The sequence below is a fragment of the Macaca nemestrina genome, chromosome 17 (assembly GCF_043159975.1).
Source record: "Macaca nemestrina isolate mMacNem1 chromosome 17, mMacNem.hap1, whole genome shotgun sequence".
NCBI classification, from domain to species: Eukaryota; Metazoa; Chordata; class Mammalia; order Primates; family Cercopithecidae; genus Macaca; species Macaca nemestrina.
This window is the reverse complement of record NC_092141.1, coordinates 1,597,464-1,615,629: the sequence shown is the minus strand read 5'-3', so window position 1 is coordinate 1,615,629 and position 18,166 is coordinate 1,597,464. Positions and strand designations below refer to the sequence as shown.

The 18,166-nt window shown below is 44.3% G+C and overlaps 1 protein-coding gene across 3 annotated transcripts in view; it reads left to right on the top strand.

Moving 5' to 3' along the window:
• The window catches only part of LOC105471598 (tyrosine 3-monooxygenase/tryptophan 5-monooxygenase activation protein epsilon), a 58,658-nt gene extending 45,151 nt beyond the window's left edge, over positions 1–13,507 (top strand). For 2 of the 3 annotated variants that reach the window (XM_011724146.2, XM_011724154.2), the window contains 2 exons: positions 3,678–3,814; positions 12,532–13,507. In XM_011724146.2, the coding sequence (XP_011722448.1) occupies positions 3,678–3,814; positions 12,532–12,584 (190 nt within the window). In that variant the 3' untranslated portion in view covers positions 12,585–13,507. Of the gene's footprint in view, positions 1–3,677; positions 3,815–9,688; positions 9,736–12,531 lie in introns of all 3 variants that reach the window. The other variant, XM_011724147.3, reaches the window with a different exon arrangement.
• The last annotated feature ends 4,659 nt before the right edge of the window (positions 13,508–18,166 follow it).

Below are 18,166 nucleotides of genomic sequence, written 5' to 3'. Positions count from 1 at the left end.
TATTTGTATGTACATAGCTTTTTACTTTTAAAAAGTTGTGATAGCCTCGGCGCGGTGGCTCACACCTGTAATCCCAGCACTTTGGGAGGCTGAGGCGGGTGGATCACCTGAGATCAGGAGTTCGAAACCAACCTGACCAATATGGCAAAACTCTGTCTCTACTAAGAATACAAAATTAGCTGGGTATGGTGGTGCATGCCTGTAATCCCAGCTACTCGGGAGGCTGAGACAGGAGAATCGTTTGAACCCAGAAGGCAGAGGTTGCAGTGAGCCTTGATTACACCAGTACACTCTAGCCTGGGCGACAAAGCAAGACTTTGTTTCAAAAAATACACACGCGCGCGCACACACACACACAATTTAGTGGCACCAAATACCTTGACAGTGTTGTGTAATCACCACTATTTATTTGAAAACTTTTTCTTCACCCCACACAAAGCAAATTACAGCCATTAAACAAACAATAACTTCATTTCCCCTCTGCCCACCTGCTAGTAACTTTTATTTTACTTTGTCATTATGAATTTTGCGCCCATTCTAGATACCTCATGTAAGTGGGATTATATAATATTTGTCCTTTTGTGGCTGTTTTTATTTCATCTAGCATCATGTTTTTATCCATGTAAAAGCATCAATCAGAGCTTCAGTCCTTTCCGTGACTGAATTCACACAATTCATTTTACGTGTTTTGACACATTGTTTAGTCATTAAACTTTGAGTGGTCAGTGGGTATCTTTCCACCCTTTTTCTGTGGTGAGTACAGTGCTGCTGTGAACATGGATGCATTAAGTATTTGCTTCAGTCCTTGTATTTAACTTCACCTTGAGGTGGAATTGGGACTGAAAATTCTGTGTGTACCTTTTTTTTTTTTTCCCCCAGACAGGATCTTGTTCCGTCTCTGCAGTTGTGCACTCATAGCTCACTGCAGCCATGGCTTCCTGAGCTCAGCTGATCCGCGTACCTGAGCCTCCCAAGTAGCTGTCACTAGAGGAGGATGCCACCATACCTGGCTTTTTCTTTTCTTTTCGTTTTTTGTTTGTTTTGTTGGTTTTGTTGTTGTTGTTGTTGTTGTTTTTGTTTTTTTTGAAGCAGAGCCTGTCACTGTTGCCCAGGCTGGAGTGCAGTGGCACAATCTTGGCTCACTGCAATCTCTGCCTCCCGGTTTCAAGCGATTCTCCTGCCTCAGCCTCCCAAGTATCTGGGATTATAGATGCCCACCACCATACCCGGCTGATTTTTGTATTTTTATGTAGAGACGGGGTTTCACCATGTTGGCCAGGCTACTCTTGACCTCAGCTTAAGTGATCCGGTCACCTCAGCCTCCCCAAGTACTGAGATTACAGGCGTGAGCCACTGCACCCGGCCTCTTTTAAATTTTTACAGTAAATATTGCAGTAGCAAAATGGTTGTTTTTTGCTTTTTTTTTTTCGATGAAGTCTTGCTCTGTTGTCCAGGCTGGAGTGCAGTGGCGCGATCTCGGCTCACTGCAAGCTCCGCCTCCTGGGTTCCCGCCATTCTCCTGCCTCAGCCTCCCGAGTGGCTGGTACTACAGGCACCTGCCACCAAGCCTGGCTAATTTTTTTATATTTTCAGTAGAGACGGGGTTTCACCGTGTTAGCCTGGATGGTCTTGATCTCCTGATCTCGTGATCTGCCTGCCTTGACCTCCCAAAGTGCTGGGATTACAGACGTGAGCCACCATGCCAGGCCTCTTTTGCTTTTTTTTTTTTTTTTTTTTTTTTTTTTTTTTTTTTTGAGGCGGAGTCTCGCTCTGTCGCCCAGGCTGGAGTGCAGTGGCGCGATCTCGGCTCACTGCAAGCTCCGCCTCCCGGGTTCCCGCCATTCTCCTGCCTCAGCCTCCCGAGTAGCTGGGACTACAGGCGCCGCCACCACGCCCGGCTAATTTTTTTGTATTTTTAGTGGAGACGGGGTTTCATTGTGTTAGCCAGGATGGTCTCGATCTCCTGACCTCGTGATCCGCCCGTCTCGGCCTCCCAAAGTGCTGGGATTACAGGCTTGAGCCACCGCGCCCGGCCACTCTTTTGCTTTTTGTGTGTTTTTTTTTTTTGGTTTGTCGAGGACCACTGCTTAAGCCAAGTAGGTTTTTTAAGTGAAAGCCTTTCAGAGATTGAGGAAAGTAGATTAACTTATACATTAGAACTTTAACGTTGACTATTACAGGCATGCTTCACTGTGCTCAACTGATTTTTTTTTTTTTTTTGCATTTTTAGTAGAGACGGGATTTCACCATATTGGTCAAGCTGGTCTCGAACTCCTGACCTCAGGTGATCCACCCACCTCAGCCTCCCAGAGTGCTGGGATTACAGGCGTGAGCCACTGCACTCAGCCAATCTAAAAATATTCTAAATGGCTAGTTGAGTTTGTCCAGGATAGGGGTCATAACTGAAGAAGCTTTGGCTGTTTAACTGATACTGGTGGTTGCACCTTTCCTTGTCAGACTCCAGTCTAGCTGTCCCACGTGTAGCTCCAGTTTTAAGTCACTTCCATGCCTTTGCTCATGCTTTTGCTTAAACTTGAAGTGTGTTCTTTTTGCTTTCTCCTGATCCATTAAGGTTAGCTCAAATTTGACCTTCCCATTAATTGCTCCTCCTGGGTCCCTGAGATACTTTAGAGTAGCACTTGAGTCTTCGTCTTCTTTTTTTTTTTTTTTTGGTTCTTTTTTGTCCAGGCTGGAGTGCAGTGGCACAATTTCAGCTCACTGCAACCTCCGCCTCCCGGGTTCAAGGAATTCTCCTGCCTCAGCCTCCTGAGTAGCTGGGACTGTAGACATACACCACCATACTTGGCTAATTTTTTGTGTTTTTAATAGGTTTTGCCATGGTGGCCCGGCTGGTCTTGAACTCCTGGCCTCAAGTGATCTGCCCGCGCGCATTGGCCACCCAAAGTGTGCTGATTACAGGCGTGAGCCACCACACCCAGCCTCCTCCTTCTTTTAAAATAGTTACACATTTGTCCATCCTCCATTTCTAAAGTTTTAAGGTGATTGTGGACTTAGATTATGTCTCTCTTTTTTTTTTTCTATTGGTATCTGGTATCATTTCTTGGGCATAGTACACAGTATTCAGTAGGTGTGGATTTTCTTTTAAAACTGTAAAAGGCTTACATGACCACATTTCCGTGGCTTCTGTGTTGCCTTTTAGTTTCTTTGCTTCCCTGCCTCCATTAATGTGAAATTAAATTTTATTAAACTTTGAGGTATTGTCCAAGATTTTCTTTTTGCATTAATACTTTGTTAAATATCTGGGGGGGGTGGTTTGTACCATTGGTCCCAGCCACTCAAGAGGCTAAGGTGGGAAGATTGCTTGAACGCAGGAGTTCAGGTCCAGCCTGGGCAACATAACGAATCTCTTAAAAAAAAAACTTGGCCGGGCACGGCGGCTCACTCCTGTAATCCCAGCACTTTGGGAGGCCGCGCCTCTGCAGATCGCGCCACTGCACTCCAGCCTGGGCGACAGAGCAAGACTCCATCTCAAAAAAAGAAAAAATAGTAGTGCTCCACATACCTTTAAGTTAATTTTTATTGTATTTGCTTTTTCTTTGTATCATTGTCACTATTACACACTGGAATAACTGAAGAAGAGATTGATGTCTAGCATGTCTTTTCTAATTCTGATTTTGGATTTAATTTTTATAATACATTTATTTAAATACCTTTAGGTTGGCAAAAGCAGCTTTCGATGATGCAATTGCAGAACTGGATACGCTGAGTGAAGAAAGCTATAAGGACTCTACACTTATCATGCAGTTGTTACGTGATAATCTGACACTATGGACTTCAGACATGCAGGGTGACGGTAAGCAAACACTAGGAAGTAAAAGAGGCACCTCTTTCAGTTGCAGGATTTGTTTTTACTCTCTGTAGACATTCCTTGGCATATCTTTACATCAAGCTACAATTTAGACTCACTGCCTGCTCTCTATGAAATTTTAATTATTGCCTTTATAGGAAATGGTGCTAAAGTACCGAGTTCCATTTTGGGGAACTTAGTTTAAGTCTTCCTTTACACTGTTTCAAAGGTTGAGGAAAGGAAAAGTGGAAAGCAAGTAGTTTATTTTATCTTCGTCCGGATTCAATTTTAGGGGGCTGAAGTTAACTGTATTTAAATCCAGATGGTATCAATAGGTATTTATGAAGTTTTTCTCTTTGTTGAAATTTTTTATCTAAAAGGGAACTAATTTCCTATTTACCTCTGGGGTTCAGCAGAGAAATTGTATGTTGGCCCTTGGGTCTTTTTTTTTTTTTTTTTTTTTTTTTTTTTTTTTTTTTTTGAGATGGAGTCTCGCTGCAACACCCCGGCTGGAGTGCAGTAGCATAATCTCGGCTCACTGCAAGCTCTGCCTCCCAGGTTCAAGCGATTCTCCTGCCTCAGCCTTCCGGAGTAACTGGGGTTACAGGCACCCGCTATCATGTCCACCTAATTTTTGTATTTTTAGTAGAGACGGGATTTCGTCATGTTGGTCAGGCTGGTCTTGAACTCCTGACCACAGGTGTTCCGCCTGCTTCAGCCTCTCAAAGTGCTGGGATTACAGGCGTGAGCCACTGTGCCCGGCTGTTGTTACTTTTAAGAGGTTTTCATTGCAAACAATTTAGCTAGAGTATTTTACTAAACTTAATTGTGATGCTGAGTGTGTGTTAATGTTTACTTTAAATACAGAAGCCCAAATTTGTTAACGTTTGTTGATTTTAAAGGAAATTTAATTCTCTCTCTCTAGAGAATCATTATTATCCATGGTAGATTGTTGAACAGGGGTGGAGAAGAAGACAAATTAGTGTGATATGAGCATTACATTACAAGATAGTTTTACATTTGGTGGTGCTGGTGCTGGTAGGAGGTTGGAAACAAAGTCTGTTGTCAGTTTTAGCTGCGATTCCTTTAAGCATGTTTCTTAAGCTGGGCTGGGCGCGGAGGCTCAGGCCTGGAATCCCAGCACTTTGGGAGGCCGAGACCGGCGGATCACGAGGTCAGGAGATCGAGATCATCCTGGCCAACACAGTGAAACCCCTGTCTCTACTAAAAATAGAACAGGTGTGTTGGCGGGCGCCTGTAGTCAGTCCCAGCTACTCAGGAGGCTGAGGCTGGAGAATTGCTTAAACCCAGGAGGCGGAGGTTGCAATTAACTGAGATCGTGCCATTGCACTCCAGCCTGGGTGACAGAGGGGAGACTCCATCTCAAAAAAAAAAAAAAAAAAGTTTCTTAGACTGAAACATATGTCGCGTTGCTTGAGGCTATCTGTAGTGTCTGTTGGGGAAATCGACCTGCTGTATTGTCTTTGGAAGTGTTACACTTTTTGAAAACGCTTCTGAAAGTGGGCACGTATGTGTCTTTTCTCTGAAAGGATCAAATCAGATTTGTGACTTTTGGGTTATGGTACTAAAGTGAGACTCAGCTTTTAATGCTTCCTAGCTCTAGGAAATGTTTAGGATTTGACTAGATCGGGACTGGCATGAGATACTCATATACATAGGACTTACTTACACGCTTGCAATAGTGCCAGATGGAGCCACGGACCACTTCCCAGCGCAGCATTTCAGGCTGCTACTCCCAGTCCTTGGAACTCAGAAACAATTTACCAACTCTGAACAAGTGGCTTCCAGCTTGAAAATCTATCCCACTCTGGTTGCGGTGGCTCATGTCTGTAATCCCAGGACTTGGGAGGCCAAGGTGGGATGATGCCTGAGCCTAGGAGTTCAAGACCAGCCTGGGCAACATAGTAAGACCCTGTCTTTAAAAAAAAGAAAAGAAAAAGGCCGGGCGCAGTGCTATGTGCCTGTAACCCCAGCTACTTGGGAGGCTGAGGCAGGAGCATTGCTTGAACACAGGAGGTGGAGGTTGCGGTGAGCTGAGATCACGCCACTGCACTCTGGCCTGGGAGACAGAGCGAGGCTTCATAGAGCAAGACTTTATCTCAAAAAAAAAAAAAAAAAAATCCAGTGAGGTTGGGGGATCTTGAGGCTGCAGTGAGCCTTGATTGCGCCACTGCATTCTAACTTGGATGACTGAACGAGGTGCAATCTCTTAAGGGAAAAAAATTGTTTTAACAACTATGAAGAAGAATGGCCAAACAGCTGTGGACTCCTAACAGTCATCCCCAGCTCAGATACTAGCATCTCTCTGCCTGTTGATGGAGGGAAAGCACGTGGAGAGTTTGGGAAGCGGGATTGACTTGAGGAAATGATACCCTCTCACCCCTGGGGATGTGTGTTTGAGAGTAAAAGTAATAAAAAGTAATAAAGGTGACTTGACTTGAATGTGTGTGTGTGTGTATGTGTATTTTATTATTTATTTGTTTATTTTTATTTATTTATTTTTTTTTTGAGACGGAATTTTGCTTTTGTTGCCTAGGCCAGAGTGCAATGGTGCTGTCTCAGCTCACTGCAACCTCTGCCTCCCAGGTTCAAGTGATTCTTCTGCCTCATCCTCCCTAGTAGCTGGGACTGCAGGTATCCGCCACCACGCCTAGCTAATTTTTTGTATTTTTAATAGAGACAGGGTTTTACTATGTTATGTTGGCCAGGCTGGTCTCAAACTCCTGACCTCATGATCTACCCATCTCGGCCTCCCAAAGCGCTGGGATTACAGGTGTGAGCCAGCGCGCCCGGCTCATTTTTTGGTTTGTTTTGGTTTGTTTTGTGATGCGGAGTCTCCCTGTGAGCCACCGTGCCTGGCCATTTTCATTTTTTTTTTTTTTTAAATAAAAACATTGCCAGGCACAGTAGCTCATACCTGTAATCCCAGCACTTTGGGAGGCCGAAGTGGACGGATCACCTGAAGTCGGGAGTTCGAGATCAGCCTGACCAACATGGAGAAACCCCGTCTCTACTAAAAATACAAAAATTAGCCAGGCGTGGTGGTGGGCACCTGTAATCCCAGCTACTCAGGAGGCTGAGGCAGGAGAATCACTTGAACCCGGGAGCCAGAGGTTGCGGTGAGCCAAGATCGCTCCATTACACTCCAGCCTGGGCAACAAGAGCAAAACTCCCATCTCAAAACAATACATTTGATGCCAGCTCATGACCAGGTCCTGGATTACAAAATTAAATGGTTTATAGTTAGTAGTGGTTCTGTAGCTCATTATCACTGATAACCAAGAGTTGATTAATGAAAGTAGACTACCTGTCAGTCTACATACAGAACTAACGATATCCCTTATTCTTGGTTGTCGAGTACAGTTTTAGGAAATGGATCATCTTTTTTTTTTTTTTTTTTTTTTTTTTTGAGACGGAGTCTCGCGCTGTCACCCAGGCTGGAGTGCAGTGGCCGGATCTCAGCTCACTGCAAGCTCCGCCTCCCGGGTTCACGCCATTCTCCTGCCTCAGCCTCCCGAGTAGCTGGGACTACAGGCGCCCGCCACCTCACCCGGCTAATTTTTTGTATTTTTTTTAGTAGAGACGGGGTTTCACCGTGTCAGCCAGGATGGTCTCGATCTCCTGACCTCGTGATCCGCCCGTCTCGACCTCCCAAAGTGCTGGGATTACAGGCTTGAGCCACCGCGCCCGGCCTGGATCATCTTAAAATAGGGTAATACATTCAAGCGCAGTGGCTCACGCCTATAATCCCAGCACTTTGGGAGGCCAAGGCAGGCGGATCACCTGAGATCGGGAGTTCGAGACCTGCCTGACCAACATAGAGAAACCCCATCTCTACTAAAAATACAAAATGAGCTAGGCATGGTGTCGCATGTCTGTAATCCTAGCTACTGGGGAGGCTGAGGCAGGAGAATCGATTGAGCCTGGGAGTTGGAGGTTGCGATGAGCTGAGATCACACCATTGCACACCAGCCTGGGCAACAAGAGAGAAACTTCATCCAAAAAGGGGTAATAACTTCGCAGTTTTAAAAAATCTAGTGAAATTCGGCTGGGCGTGATGGCTCACGCCTGTAATCCCAGCACTTTGGGAGGCCGAGGTGGGCAGATCAGGAGGTCAGGAGATTGAGACCATCCTGGCTAACACGGTGAAACCCTGTCTCTACTAAAAATACAAAAAAATTAGCCGGGTGTGGTGCGGGCGCCTGTAGTCCCAGCTACTCGGGAAGCTGAGGCAGGAGAATGATGTGAACCCAGGAGGCGGAGCTTACAATGAGCCGAGATCCTGCACTCCAGCCCTGGCAACAGAACAAGACTCTGTCTCAAAAAAAAAAAAAAAAAAAAAATTCAGTGAAATTAATTTGCATTCCGTTCCTTACTGGGTCTGTAAATCAGTTGATTAAATTTGGTTAAGCAGACTAATTTTCACAATTAGTTTTTATTAAATGAAATATTTTTATTTATATAATGTTCCCAGTCATGAAATGGTTCAACAGTGAAAAATTCAGGTTGTCTGCTGACGTTCTGGTACAACTAACAAACTGAATACACAAATATTTGTGGGTACAGAGAAATTTTTCATCAGTTTGAGAAGTTGAATTTGTCAAAAAATAGAGTATTTACTTTTTTCTTTTTTTTTTTGAGACGGAGTGTCACTCTGTCGCCCAGGGTGGAGTGCAGTGGCGTGATTTCTGCTCACTGCAACCCCCACCTCCCGGGTTCACAAGATTCTCCTGCCTCAGCCTCCCTGAGTTGCTGGGACTACAGGTACTACAGGTACCCGCCACCATGCCTAATTTTTTTGTATTTTTAGTAGAGACAGGGTTTCACCTTGTTACCCAGGATGGTCTCAATCTCCTAACCTCGTGATCCACCTGCCTCGGCTTCCCAAAGTCCTGGGATTATAGGCCTGAGCCACCGCACCTGGCCTAGTATTGCATTTTTTAATAAATTGGTTTTGAACTAGCCGGGCGAGATGGCGGGCGCCTGTAGTCCCAGCTACTCGGGAGGCTGAGGCAGGAGAATGGCGTGAACCCGGGAGGCGGAGCTTGCAGTGAGCTGAGATCCGGCCACTGCACTCCAGCCTGGGCGACAGAGGAGACTCTGTCTCAAAAAATAAATAAATAAATAAATAAATAGGTTTTGAAACTGCAATGGTGCCTGCCTGTAATTTTAGCTGTGTGGCACTGTGAGGCAGAAGGATCACTTGAGCCCAGGAGTTGGACACCAACTTGGGCAACATAAAACTTCATCTCACGAAATAAAATACTACTTCTGTGACTTGGGTTCCATGGTGATTATAGGAGAATCGTCATGAAATTGGCAGTTTACTAGGATGTGACTTTGCATTTAGTTTAAGAATTATTTAGAGTTTTTTTTTTTTTTTTTAAAGAGACAGGGTCTTTATGTCTTTTAACTTTAGAATATATTAATGTCTGTCCCAGCATGTTGGAACATAATTTCTTTAAAGGGAGGGATCATTGCTTTTTCTCAAGTGATTTTAGTCCCTTTACCCTGTGATGAGAGGACTATTTCATATACGAATCCATGGATAGGAAATATGTGTTCTCTCTGCCTGTTCCTCTCCCTCCAGAATGTAGATACACTGGGCAAAGAAACATATCCAGGGAATCCTTTCTCCCCTAGTATCTGTATGCCTTTCAAGAGGCTAGTACACCCTTCGCAGAGTACAAGGGAGGAGGAGACAGATTGTTTCTTAGAGTGAAGTTTACACGCAGTAAAAAGACCCAAGTCTGGCTCCTATGTCATTGATGTTTTCCTTTGTCCTGCTCTGTTGGTTTATTTTTCTTGTAATGTTGCTATCATATGATTGTTCTCCCTCCCTTTTTCCTTGCAATATAGATTCCTAAAGGAAAGCCCAACTCTTCCTTTCCTAAAAACTCTACTTTGTAAGTCATGTTCATGGCACAATGAATTCTGCTTTCAGTTTTGGTTCTTCACTAATCATGCCTGTGTATGATCGTCCTGTTGCTTACAGACTCTGCCTGTTCCACTTTCCAGGGCGCTGACCTAAGCCTTTTCTGGCCTGCTCCTCCTGCCTACTGTGGTTGGGTGTGATGTATATGACAGTGACATTTTTACGCCAAAGTTACTTGGAACTTCTGGCACATCTCATGGTTGCTTACGAGCGAGTTGTGTTCTAGTGTTGTGTGTTAACGATATTTTGGCAGTGATTTGCTGTTAACGAGAGTGAATGTTCCTGTCATGTTTCCTGCATTTGAATACATTACTGTCCTTTGAAGAACAGTTGGGTATCCATCAGTTCTTTCATCCCTAAGCAATTTTTTTTTTGCCTTTGCATGTTTTTTTCTGTATTATGAATTAAAGATCTTCATGTATCTTAAGTAGTTTTTTAATTTTTTACACTTTTTTGAGACAGAGTTTCGCTCTTGTTACCCAGGCTGGAGTGCAGGGGCGCGATCTCGGCTCACTGCAACCTCCGCCTCCCGGGTTCAAGCCATTCTCCTGCCTCAGCCTCCCGAGTAGCTGGGATTACAGGCATGCGCCACCACGCCCAGCTAATTTTTTGTATTTTTAGTAAGAGACGGGGTTTCTCCATGTTGGCCAGGCTGGTCTCAAACTCCCAACCTCAGGTGATCCACCCACCTCGGCCTCCAGAAGTGCTGAAATTATAGGCGTGAGCCACCATGCCTGGCCAGTTTTTTAAATTTTTTAAAGACAGGGTCTTGCTTTGCCACCCAGCCTGGAGTGCAGTGACTTCAAAGCTCACTGAAGACTGTAACTCCCCCCACCTCAGCCCCCCAAGTACTGGGACTATAGACATGTGGTCCCATTCCCAGCATACATACTACTTTTAGTTTTTTTTTTTTTTTTTTTTTGAAGACTAGAGTCTCACTCTGTCACCCAGGCTGGAGTGCAGTGGCGTGATCTTGACTCACTGCAACCTCCGCCTCCTGGGTTCGAGCGATTCTCATGCCTCAGCCTTCCAAGTAGCTGCGATTACAGGCATGTGCCACCATGCCTGGCTAATTTTTTGTATTATTTTTTCAGTAGCGATGGGGATTCACCATGTTAGCCAGGATGGTCTTGATCTCCTGACCTGATGATTTGCCTGCCTTGACCTCCCAAAGTCCTGGAATTGCAGACATGAGCCACCACACTCGGCCTTATTTTTATTTTTTGTAGAGACAGGGCTTCACTGTGTTGCTCAGGCTTACGTGTTTTTTTTTTTTTTTTTTTTTTTTTTTGAAGTCACACATCAATGTCAAACATTTCCATCACAGAAGAGATTTTAAAACTGTCTTCACTGAAACTTTAATGCTGTGACATTTATCACTTTGAGATCTTTTAGGCTGTTTCAAAGCTGTCCTCAGTGTAAATGCTTCATGTTTGTAGGCAGCTAGTTTGGTGGTGTTTGTCCATCCTATTTAAATAATTTAACAAGCATTATGAATGGATGGTCATCTGAACGTTTATGATTCTTGGGTTGATTTTTCATTTATTTATTTATTTATTTATTTATTTATTTATTTTGAGACGGAGTCTTGCTCTGTCACCCAGGCTGGAGTGCAGTGGCTGGATCTCAGCTCACTGCAAGCTCCTCCTCTCGGGTTCACGCCATTCTCCTGCCTCAGCCTCCCGTGTAGCTGGGACTACAGGCACCCGCCACTTCGCCCGGCTAGTTTTTTGTATTTTTTAGTAGAGACGGGGTTTCACCGTATTAGCCAGGATGGTCTCGATCTCCTGACCTCGTGATCCGCCCGTCTCGGCCTCCCAAAGTGCTGGGATTACAGGCTTGAGCCACCGCGTCCGGCCGATTTTTCATTTATTTTGATTCAAACTAGTTAAGTATGTAGGAATTGTAAGTGGGTTTTATTAAGTACAAGTGAATGTAACTTTTACCTGTTACATCATTTTTAAGAGAAAAGCCTGCATGCTTCTTTATTTCGGCTGACTTGTTTAATGCATACTAATAGGTAGACACCTCCAACCAATAGGCTGGCTTTCTATTGCATGTCATAGTGCAGTTGAAACTCCTTCCGGTAATCACCCTGTTTAAAGGCGAAAGACAAATAGCATGAGTGAAGTGGTCCAAATGCCGTTCTTTAATAACCTCAGTGGTCTGATTTACTTTGAGCATGCTGTGTTTTACTCCGCAGTAGAATCTGATTATAGTTTGGTGTATCTGGCCAAGATACAAAAGGTGAAATACTCATAACAGCAGAACCCCACAATAAAATACTGTAGAACTTCTTGAGAACAGTTTATTGCTCAGTGAACTGTTTTGAATCATTTCTGAAAATTAGCTTGTGGGTAAATTAGATTTTGCAAAAAGTTTGCAAAATACTCTTTGATTCTTGAAGAGGTGAGGTTATTGAGAAAGAGTGTTTTGACCCAAGATTTATGTGAAAGCTTGAACGTCATTCTAGTAAGATGGTTTCCTTGGCTGTCTACTTTAAGAGCTTGTTTAGCATAAAAGCATTGAGTTGTACTGTGCATCAGTTTTTTCATTCTGTTGACCAATAAATACTTTCAGGACCATAATCCCTTCTTGGCTTAGGCATCTCAGGTGTCAAGAATGATAGAATTCCTTTGCCTGTGTTTAATACCAATCGTAGCAAATAGAAGGAGTCTTTATGCTTGGAATGACACCTTTGTTTGTGGCTACCATAGCCTAATGTAGTCAGTACGAAATAATTTAACTTTTTTTCTTTTTTTAACAGGTGAAGAGCAGAATAAAGAAGCGCTGCAGGACGTGGAAGACGAAAATCAGTGAGACATAAAAGCCAACAAGAGAAACCATCTCTGACCACCCCCTCCTCCCCATCCCACCCCTTGGAAAGTCCCCATTGTCACTGAGAACCACCAAATCTGACTTTTACATTTGGTCTCAGAATTTAAGTTCCTGCCCTGTTGGGGTTTTTTTTTTTTTTTGGTTTTTTTTTTTTTTTTAAAACAGTTTTCAAAAGTTCTTAAAGGCAAGAGTGAATTTCTGTGGATTTTACTGGTCCCAGCTTTTAGGTTCTTTAAGACACTAACAGGACTGCAGAGAGGCTTTTTCAGCATTACTGTGTCGTCTCCGTGCCAGATGTGGCACGGTCACCATTAGAAATGGAAATCACATTTGAAAGCCATTAGACTTCTAGGTGATGCAAGCATCTAAGAGAGGCTAATCACACTATAGAGGCATAAGTGGTATCAGTTTTCTAATTGTTTAAACTGTATTGTATACCAGTGTTTGAAAGTAATTGGGTGTTAGCTTGAGATGGTTAAAGGTTGTTTGGGGAGGGAGTTTGTTGTAATGGTTTTGCTGTAAAAAAATGTTTCAAACTCTGCTGAAATGTTGCTGAAAAGCATGGTGCTGGTAACAGTTCAACAATCCGTGGCTGCTCATTCTTGCCTACTTTACTCTCCCACTGAAGCAGGTTAGCGTTGAAGGTGGTATGGAAAAGCCTGCATGCCTGTTCAATTCTTTGTTTCTTCTCCTTCCCCCTCCCCCTACCTCCTTCCCCTCACTCCTCCCCTCCTTCGCTCGCTCAACCTCTTTTGTTCAGTATGTGTAACTTGAAGCTAATTTGTACTACTGGATATCTGACTGGAGCCACAGATACAGAATCTGTATTGTTCTTACTGAAACACAGCATGGAATTAACATTAAACTTAAATAAAACAAACCTAAATTAAAAATGCCAAATATCATCGCGCCTCCATCCTTTATACTTCTAAAATAAAATCTCTAGTCCAAGCACACTGACAGTATTATGTTTGCCTGAATGTGAAACATTCCTCCTTTTTTCTTCCATAAATAATTTGTTTGCTTCCCAAAGATGTATATTTTGGAAAAAATTTGCCTGTATCCTAGTTGTGAAGAACACTGAGTCAGCTGATGGCGTGTCTTGTCCTCCAGACCAGGCAGCAACAGGGTATTTATTTTAATCATTAAAGTACAACCTGAGTAGTACAAGGTGTAATTATGGATCATTAAGCGTAGTATTTTGTACAACCAAATAAGGCTGAATGTCTTACAATAATTCTTAGAGGTAAAACTGTGTGCCCTCTTCCTCCAGAGGCCAGTGGCGGTAGTGGAGAACTAGTCAATCCTTTGTTAGTAATCCATGCACACGTTGTAGACAGCAGTGTAGCAGTCTTCTTTCCCAGAAACACTCCCTCTAAGAAGCTTCTTTCCATTAACATTTATACATCAGTGTGTGTAGATACCTAGTTACTGTAGATCTTTTTATGTTAGGCATTTAGATGTGCCTCATTCTGACTGTAACACTGATGTATACCTGATGTTTGTCAAGATCAGTTTGCTACTTTTGGGCAGGTGCTGCAGTAAATACCCTTGCAACAGTTTCTGCTTAAATATTTGTATATATCTGGAAGGTACGTTTCTAGATTCCTTGTGTCAGTAAACACTTTTGAGTTGATAAATGCTTCCTCCTCACACTAGTCTTCTAAAATTGGATGTTAAGACTGCAAATTTGGCCGGGCGCGGTGGCTCAAGCCTGTAATCCCAGCACTTTGGGAGGCCGAGACGGGCGGATCACGAGGTCAGGAGATCGAGACCATCCTGGCTAACACGGTGAAACCCCGTCTCTATTAAGAAATACAAAAAACTAGCCAGGCGAGGTGGCAGGCGCCTGTAGTCCCAGCTACTCGGGAGGCTGAGGCCGGAGAATGGCGTAAACCCGGGAGGCGGAGCTTGCAGTGAGCTGAGATCTGGCCACTGCACTCCAGCCTGGGTGACAGAGCGAGACTCCGTCTCAAAAAAAAAAAAAAAAAAAAAAAAAAAGCAAATTTACTCTCAGCTTAAACTCTTAGTAGCAGAGATTTAGGAAATGAACAGATTAGTGATATCCTAGTTGTGTTTAGTGAGTGCTGGCAATGAGAATAAACATGTTTTTGTGAGTTGCTTTTCCGAGAGATAGGGAGACCATTGAATATAATCATATACTGCTATCTATCTGGAGCAACCTCCAAGAAGCTTTCAAGTTGATTTGTTCTTGCTTCCAGCACACCTGCTACAGGTCAAAATCCAAGGAATTTGTCAAGTCTGTTGGAGAGTAAAGAAGCCACTCGTGAGATGCAGGGATTTGCTGCCACCACACTGAACACTAATGCATGAACGGACTCGCAGAGCTCAGATGAGCACATGTAATGGGTGTTCGTTATGAAAACATGCTTAATGGAGGTGGCTCTGCTGTTTATCTTGTAAGGAGGCAATACCAAATGATACAACTGTCCCAAGTTGGTTCACATGATTTTTGCTTTGTGAAAGGGTTTCTTAAGACTGTCAGCAGTTTCAAGATGCATGAGCATTTTCAAAGGTGTGGCGATTTTTGCAAGGTGAAAAAACAGAACCTACCACTCAGAGAAACTTAAAAAGGTAGGTAGGAAAGAGGTGATTGGTACAGGTTTATAAGAAAGATCCTTGTCGGCCGGGCGCCGGTGCCTCACTGCTGTAATCCCAGCACTTTGGGAGGCTGAGGCAAGTGGATCATGAGGTCAAGAGATGGAGACCATCCTGGCCAACGTTGTGAAACCCCGTCTCGACTAAAAATACAAAAATTAGCTGGCGGTGGTGGCACGAGCCTGTACTCCCAGCTACTCGGTAGGCTGAGGTAGGAGACTCGCTTCATTCTGGGAGGCGGAGGTTGCAGTGAGCCAAGATCGCATCACTGCGCTCCAGCGTGGGCGACAGCGAGACTCTATCAAAAAAAAAAGATCCCTATCAAAAATTGAAAGGCCGGGTGCGGTGGCTCATCCCTGTAATCCCAGCACTTTGGGAGGCCAAGGCGGGTGAATCACAAGGTAAGCAGATGGAGACCAGCCTGGCCAACATGGTGAAATCCTGTCTCTACTAAAATACAACAAAATTAGCTGGACGTGGTGGTGCATGCCTGTAATTGCGGCGACTTGGGAGGCTGAGGCGGGAGAATCGCTTGAAAACTGAAGGCGGAGGTTGCAGTGAGCCGAGATCGCGCCTCTGCACTCCAGCCTGGGCAGTAAGAGCAGGACTCCGTCTCAGCAAAGAAAAAAAAAAAAAAAAAAAATTGAAAGGCAGCCAGGGAAACCTGCAGAAGGTGCCGTCGCGCTGTGAGGACAGTGTCACTCCCAGTTCCTTTATTTGTGGGCTGGAAAGGGAACTGCCCCAGAAGTTTCTGCTCTTGATTTGAGTCCCTTTGAGGATCAGTTAACTTAAATACAACTTGAACGTAGCTAATTAGTGTTTTGATTACACATCTCAGTACTTTGCCTTGGAAAAGAAAAACCCAAAGCTTTCCTACAATGTTAGGAGCGACAGTAAGTGGGTTTGTGTACATGCTCTGTTCCAGGTGGGTGCCCAGAGCAGCATGTCGTCTGCACAGTTACATTTGGGTCCTACAGGAAGATGGGGATGAACGTCCATCACTGAAAGGGGAAACTGATGGAATAGATGGAGACATTTAATTGACCCCTGTCCCAGACAATGCCTTGAGCCTCATAAATCTCAAATTAGCTGCTTCCTGATCCTAGGACAATAGAGTGGGCTTGCTGAAAAATCGGGATAAAGGTGTGAACCCTGTTTTCTTTTGAAAATTGTAACAGTAGTTCATGGAAAACTGGTGAAATCCTAGAATGTGTCATTAAAGGAAGCCTTTGTGAGCACCGCGAGAGGAAATGGGAATGCTGCCAGATCCAACCTGATCAGGAAAACCAAGCCCTGTGTTGTTTTATCCTGTTTCTTTGAGTTCGTAGGATTGTAATTGATACTGTTAATATTTTGCTAACATTGGCCGGGCACGGTGGCTCACGCCTGTAATCCCAGCACTTTGGGAGGCCGAGGTGGGCGGATCACAAGGTCAAGAGATTGAGACGATCCTGGCTAACAGGTGAAACCCCGCCTCTACTAAAAATACAAAAAATTAGCCGGGCGTGGTGTCGGCTGCCCGTAGTCCCAGCTACTGGGGAGGCTGGGGCAGGAGAATGGTGTGAACCTGGGAGGCGGAGCTTGCAGTGAGCCGAGATCGTGCCAGTGCACTCCAGCCTGAGCGGCAGAGCGAGAGACTGTCTCAAAATCAAATAATAATTTTGCTAACACTGAGTATCAGCTTTGCACCAGGCACTGTGCTCATTACTCAGCAATGTCTGGAATCTAGCACGTAAGTGCTCAAGAGTAATCAGGTGAGCTGCTGCCTGCGTTTTTGCAGATGGAAAGCTGAATGGGAAGTACTTAAGGAACTTGCTGACAGCTGTACAGCTGATGATTCAAATACAGAATTCACTTCATCTGTATCACTGAAGAGTCCCATTAGGCCATACTACCTTTGCTCTTCATTAAAACTGTTTTCTCGAAATACTATATTCCCCCTTATTAATATATTCTAAAATGATCATTTAAAGTATTTAAACTTTTTTGTTGTTGTTGTTTATGAGACGGAGTCTTGTTCTGTTGCCCAGGCTGGAGTGCAGTGGCGTGATCTCAGTTCACTGCAAGCTCTGCCTCCCAGGTTCATGCCATTCTCCTGCCTCAGCCTCTGGAGTCGCTGGGACTACAGGCGCCCACCACCACGCCCGGCTAATTTTTTGGTATTTTTTAGTAGAGATGGGGTTTCACCATGTTAGCCAGGATGGTCTCGATCTCCTGACCTCGTGATCCGCCCGCCTCCGCCTCCCAAAGTGCTGGGATTACAGGTGTGAGCCACCGCTCCCGGCCACATTTTCAAGGTCAGTATATGTTTTATAATTAATACGTGTCTTGGAAAAGCTGCAATATGCATATTCACCAGTGTATTAGAATTGAAATATAAATGATACCATTATTTAGAGCTCAGGTGGCTACTGTCCAAAAAGTTTATTTTGTAGGTTAAGGTTTTGGCAATTTTTGTTTTTTAAATTTAGCTTAGGCCGGGCGCGGTGGCTCAAGCCTGTAATCCCAGCACTTTGGGAGGCCGAGGCGGGTGGATCACGAGGTGAGAAGATCAAGACTATCCTGGCTAACATGGTGAAACCCCGTCTCTACTAAAAATACAAAAAATTAGCCGGGCACGGTGGCGGGCGCCTGTAGTCCCAGCTACTTGGGAGGCTGAGGCGGGAGAATGGCGTGAACCCGGGAGGCGGAGCTTGCAGTGAGCCGAGATCACGCCACTGCACTCCAGCCTGGGAGACACAGCGAGACTCTGTCTCAAAAAAAAGAAAAAAAAAAAAAATTTAGCTTAATTTGGAAATTTTCAAGAAAAAATTTTACAATTGGATCAATACTTCATTCCAATATAAGATACTTTACCTTGGACAAGTAGCGCCACCGTCCACGTGGAGAACAATGCTTATGAGTTGTCGGGTTGCCTAAGAGCCGTAACAGTTTTCTAGAGAACC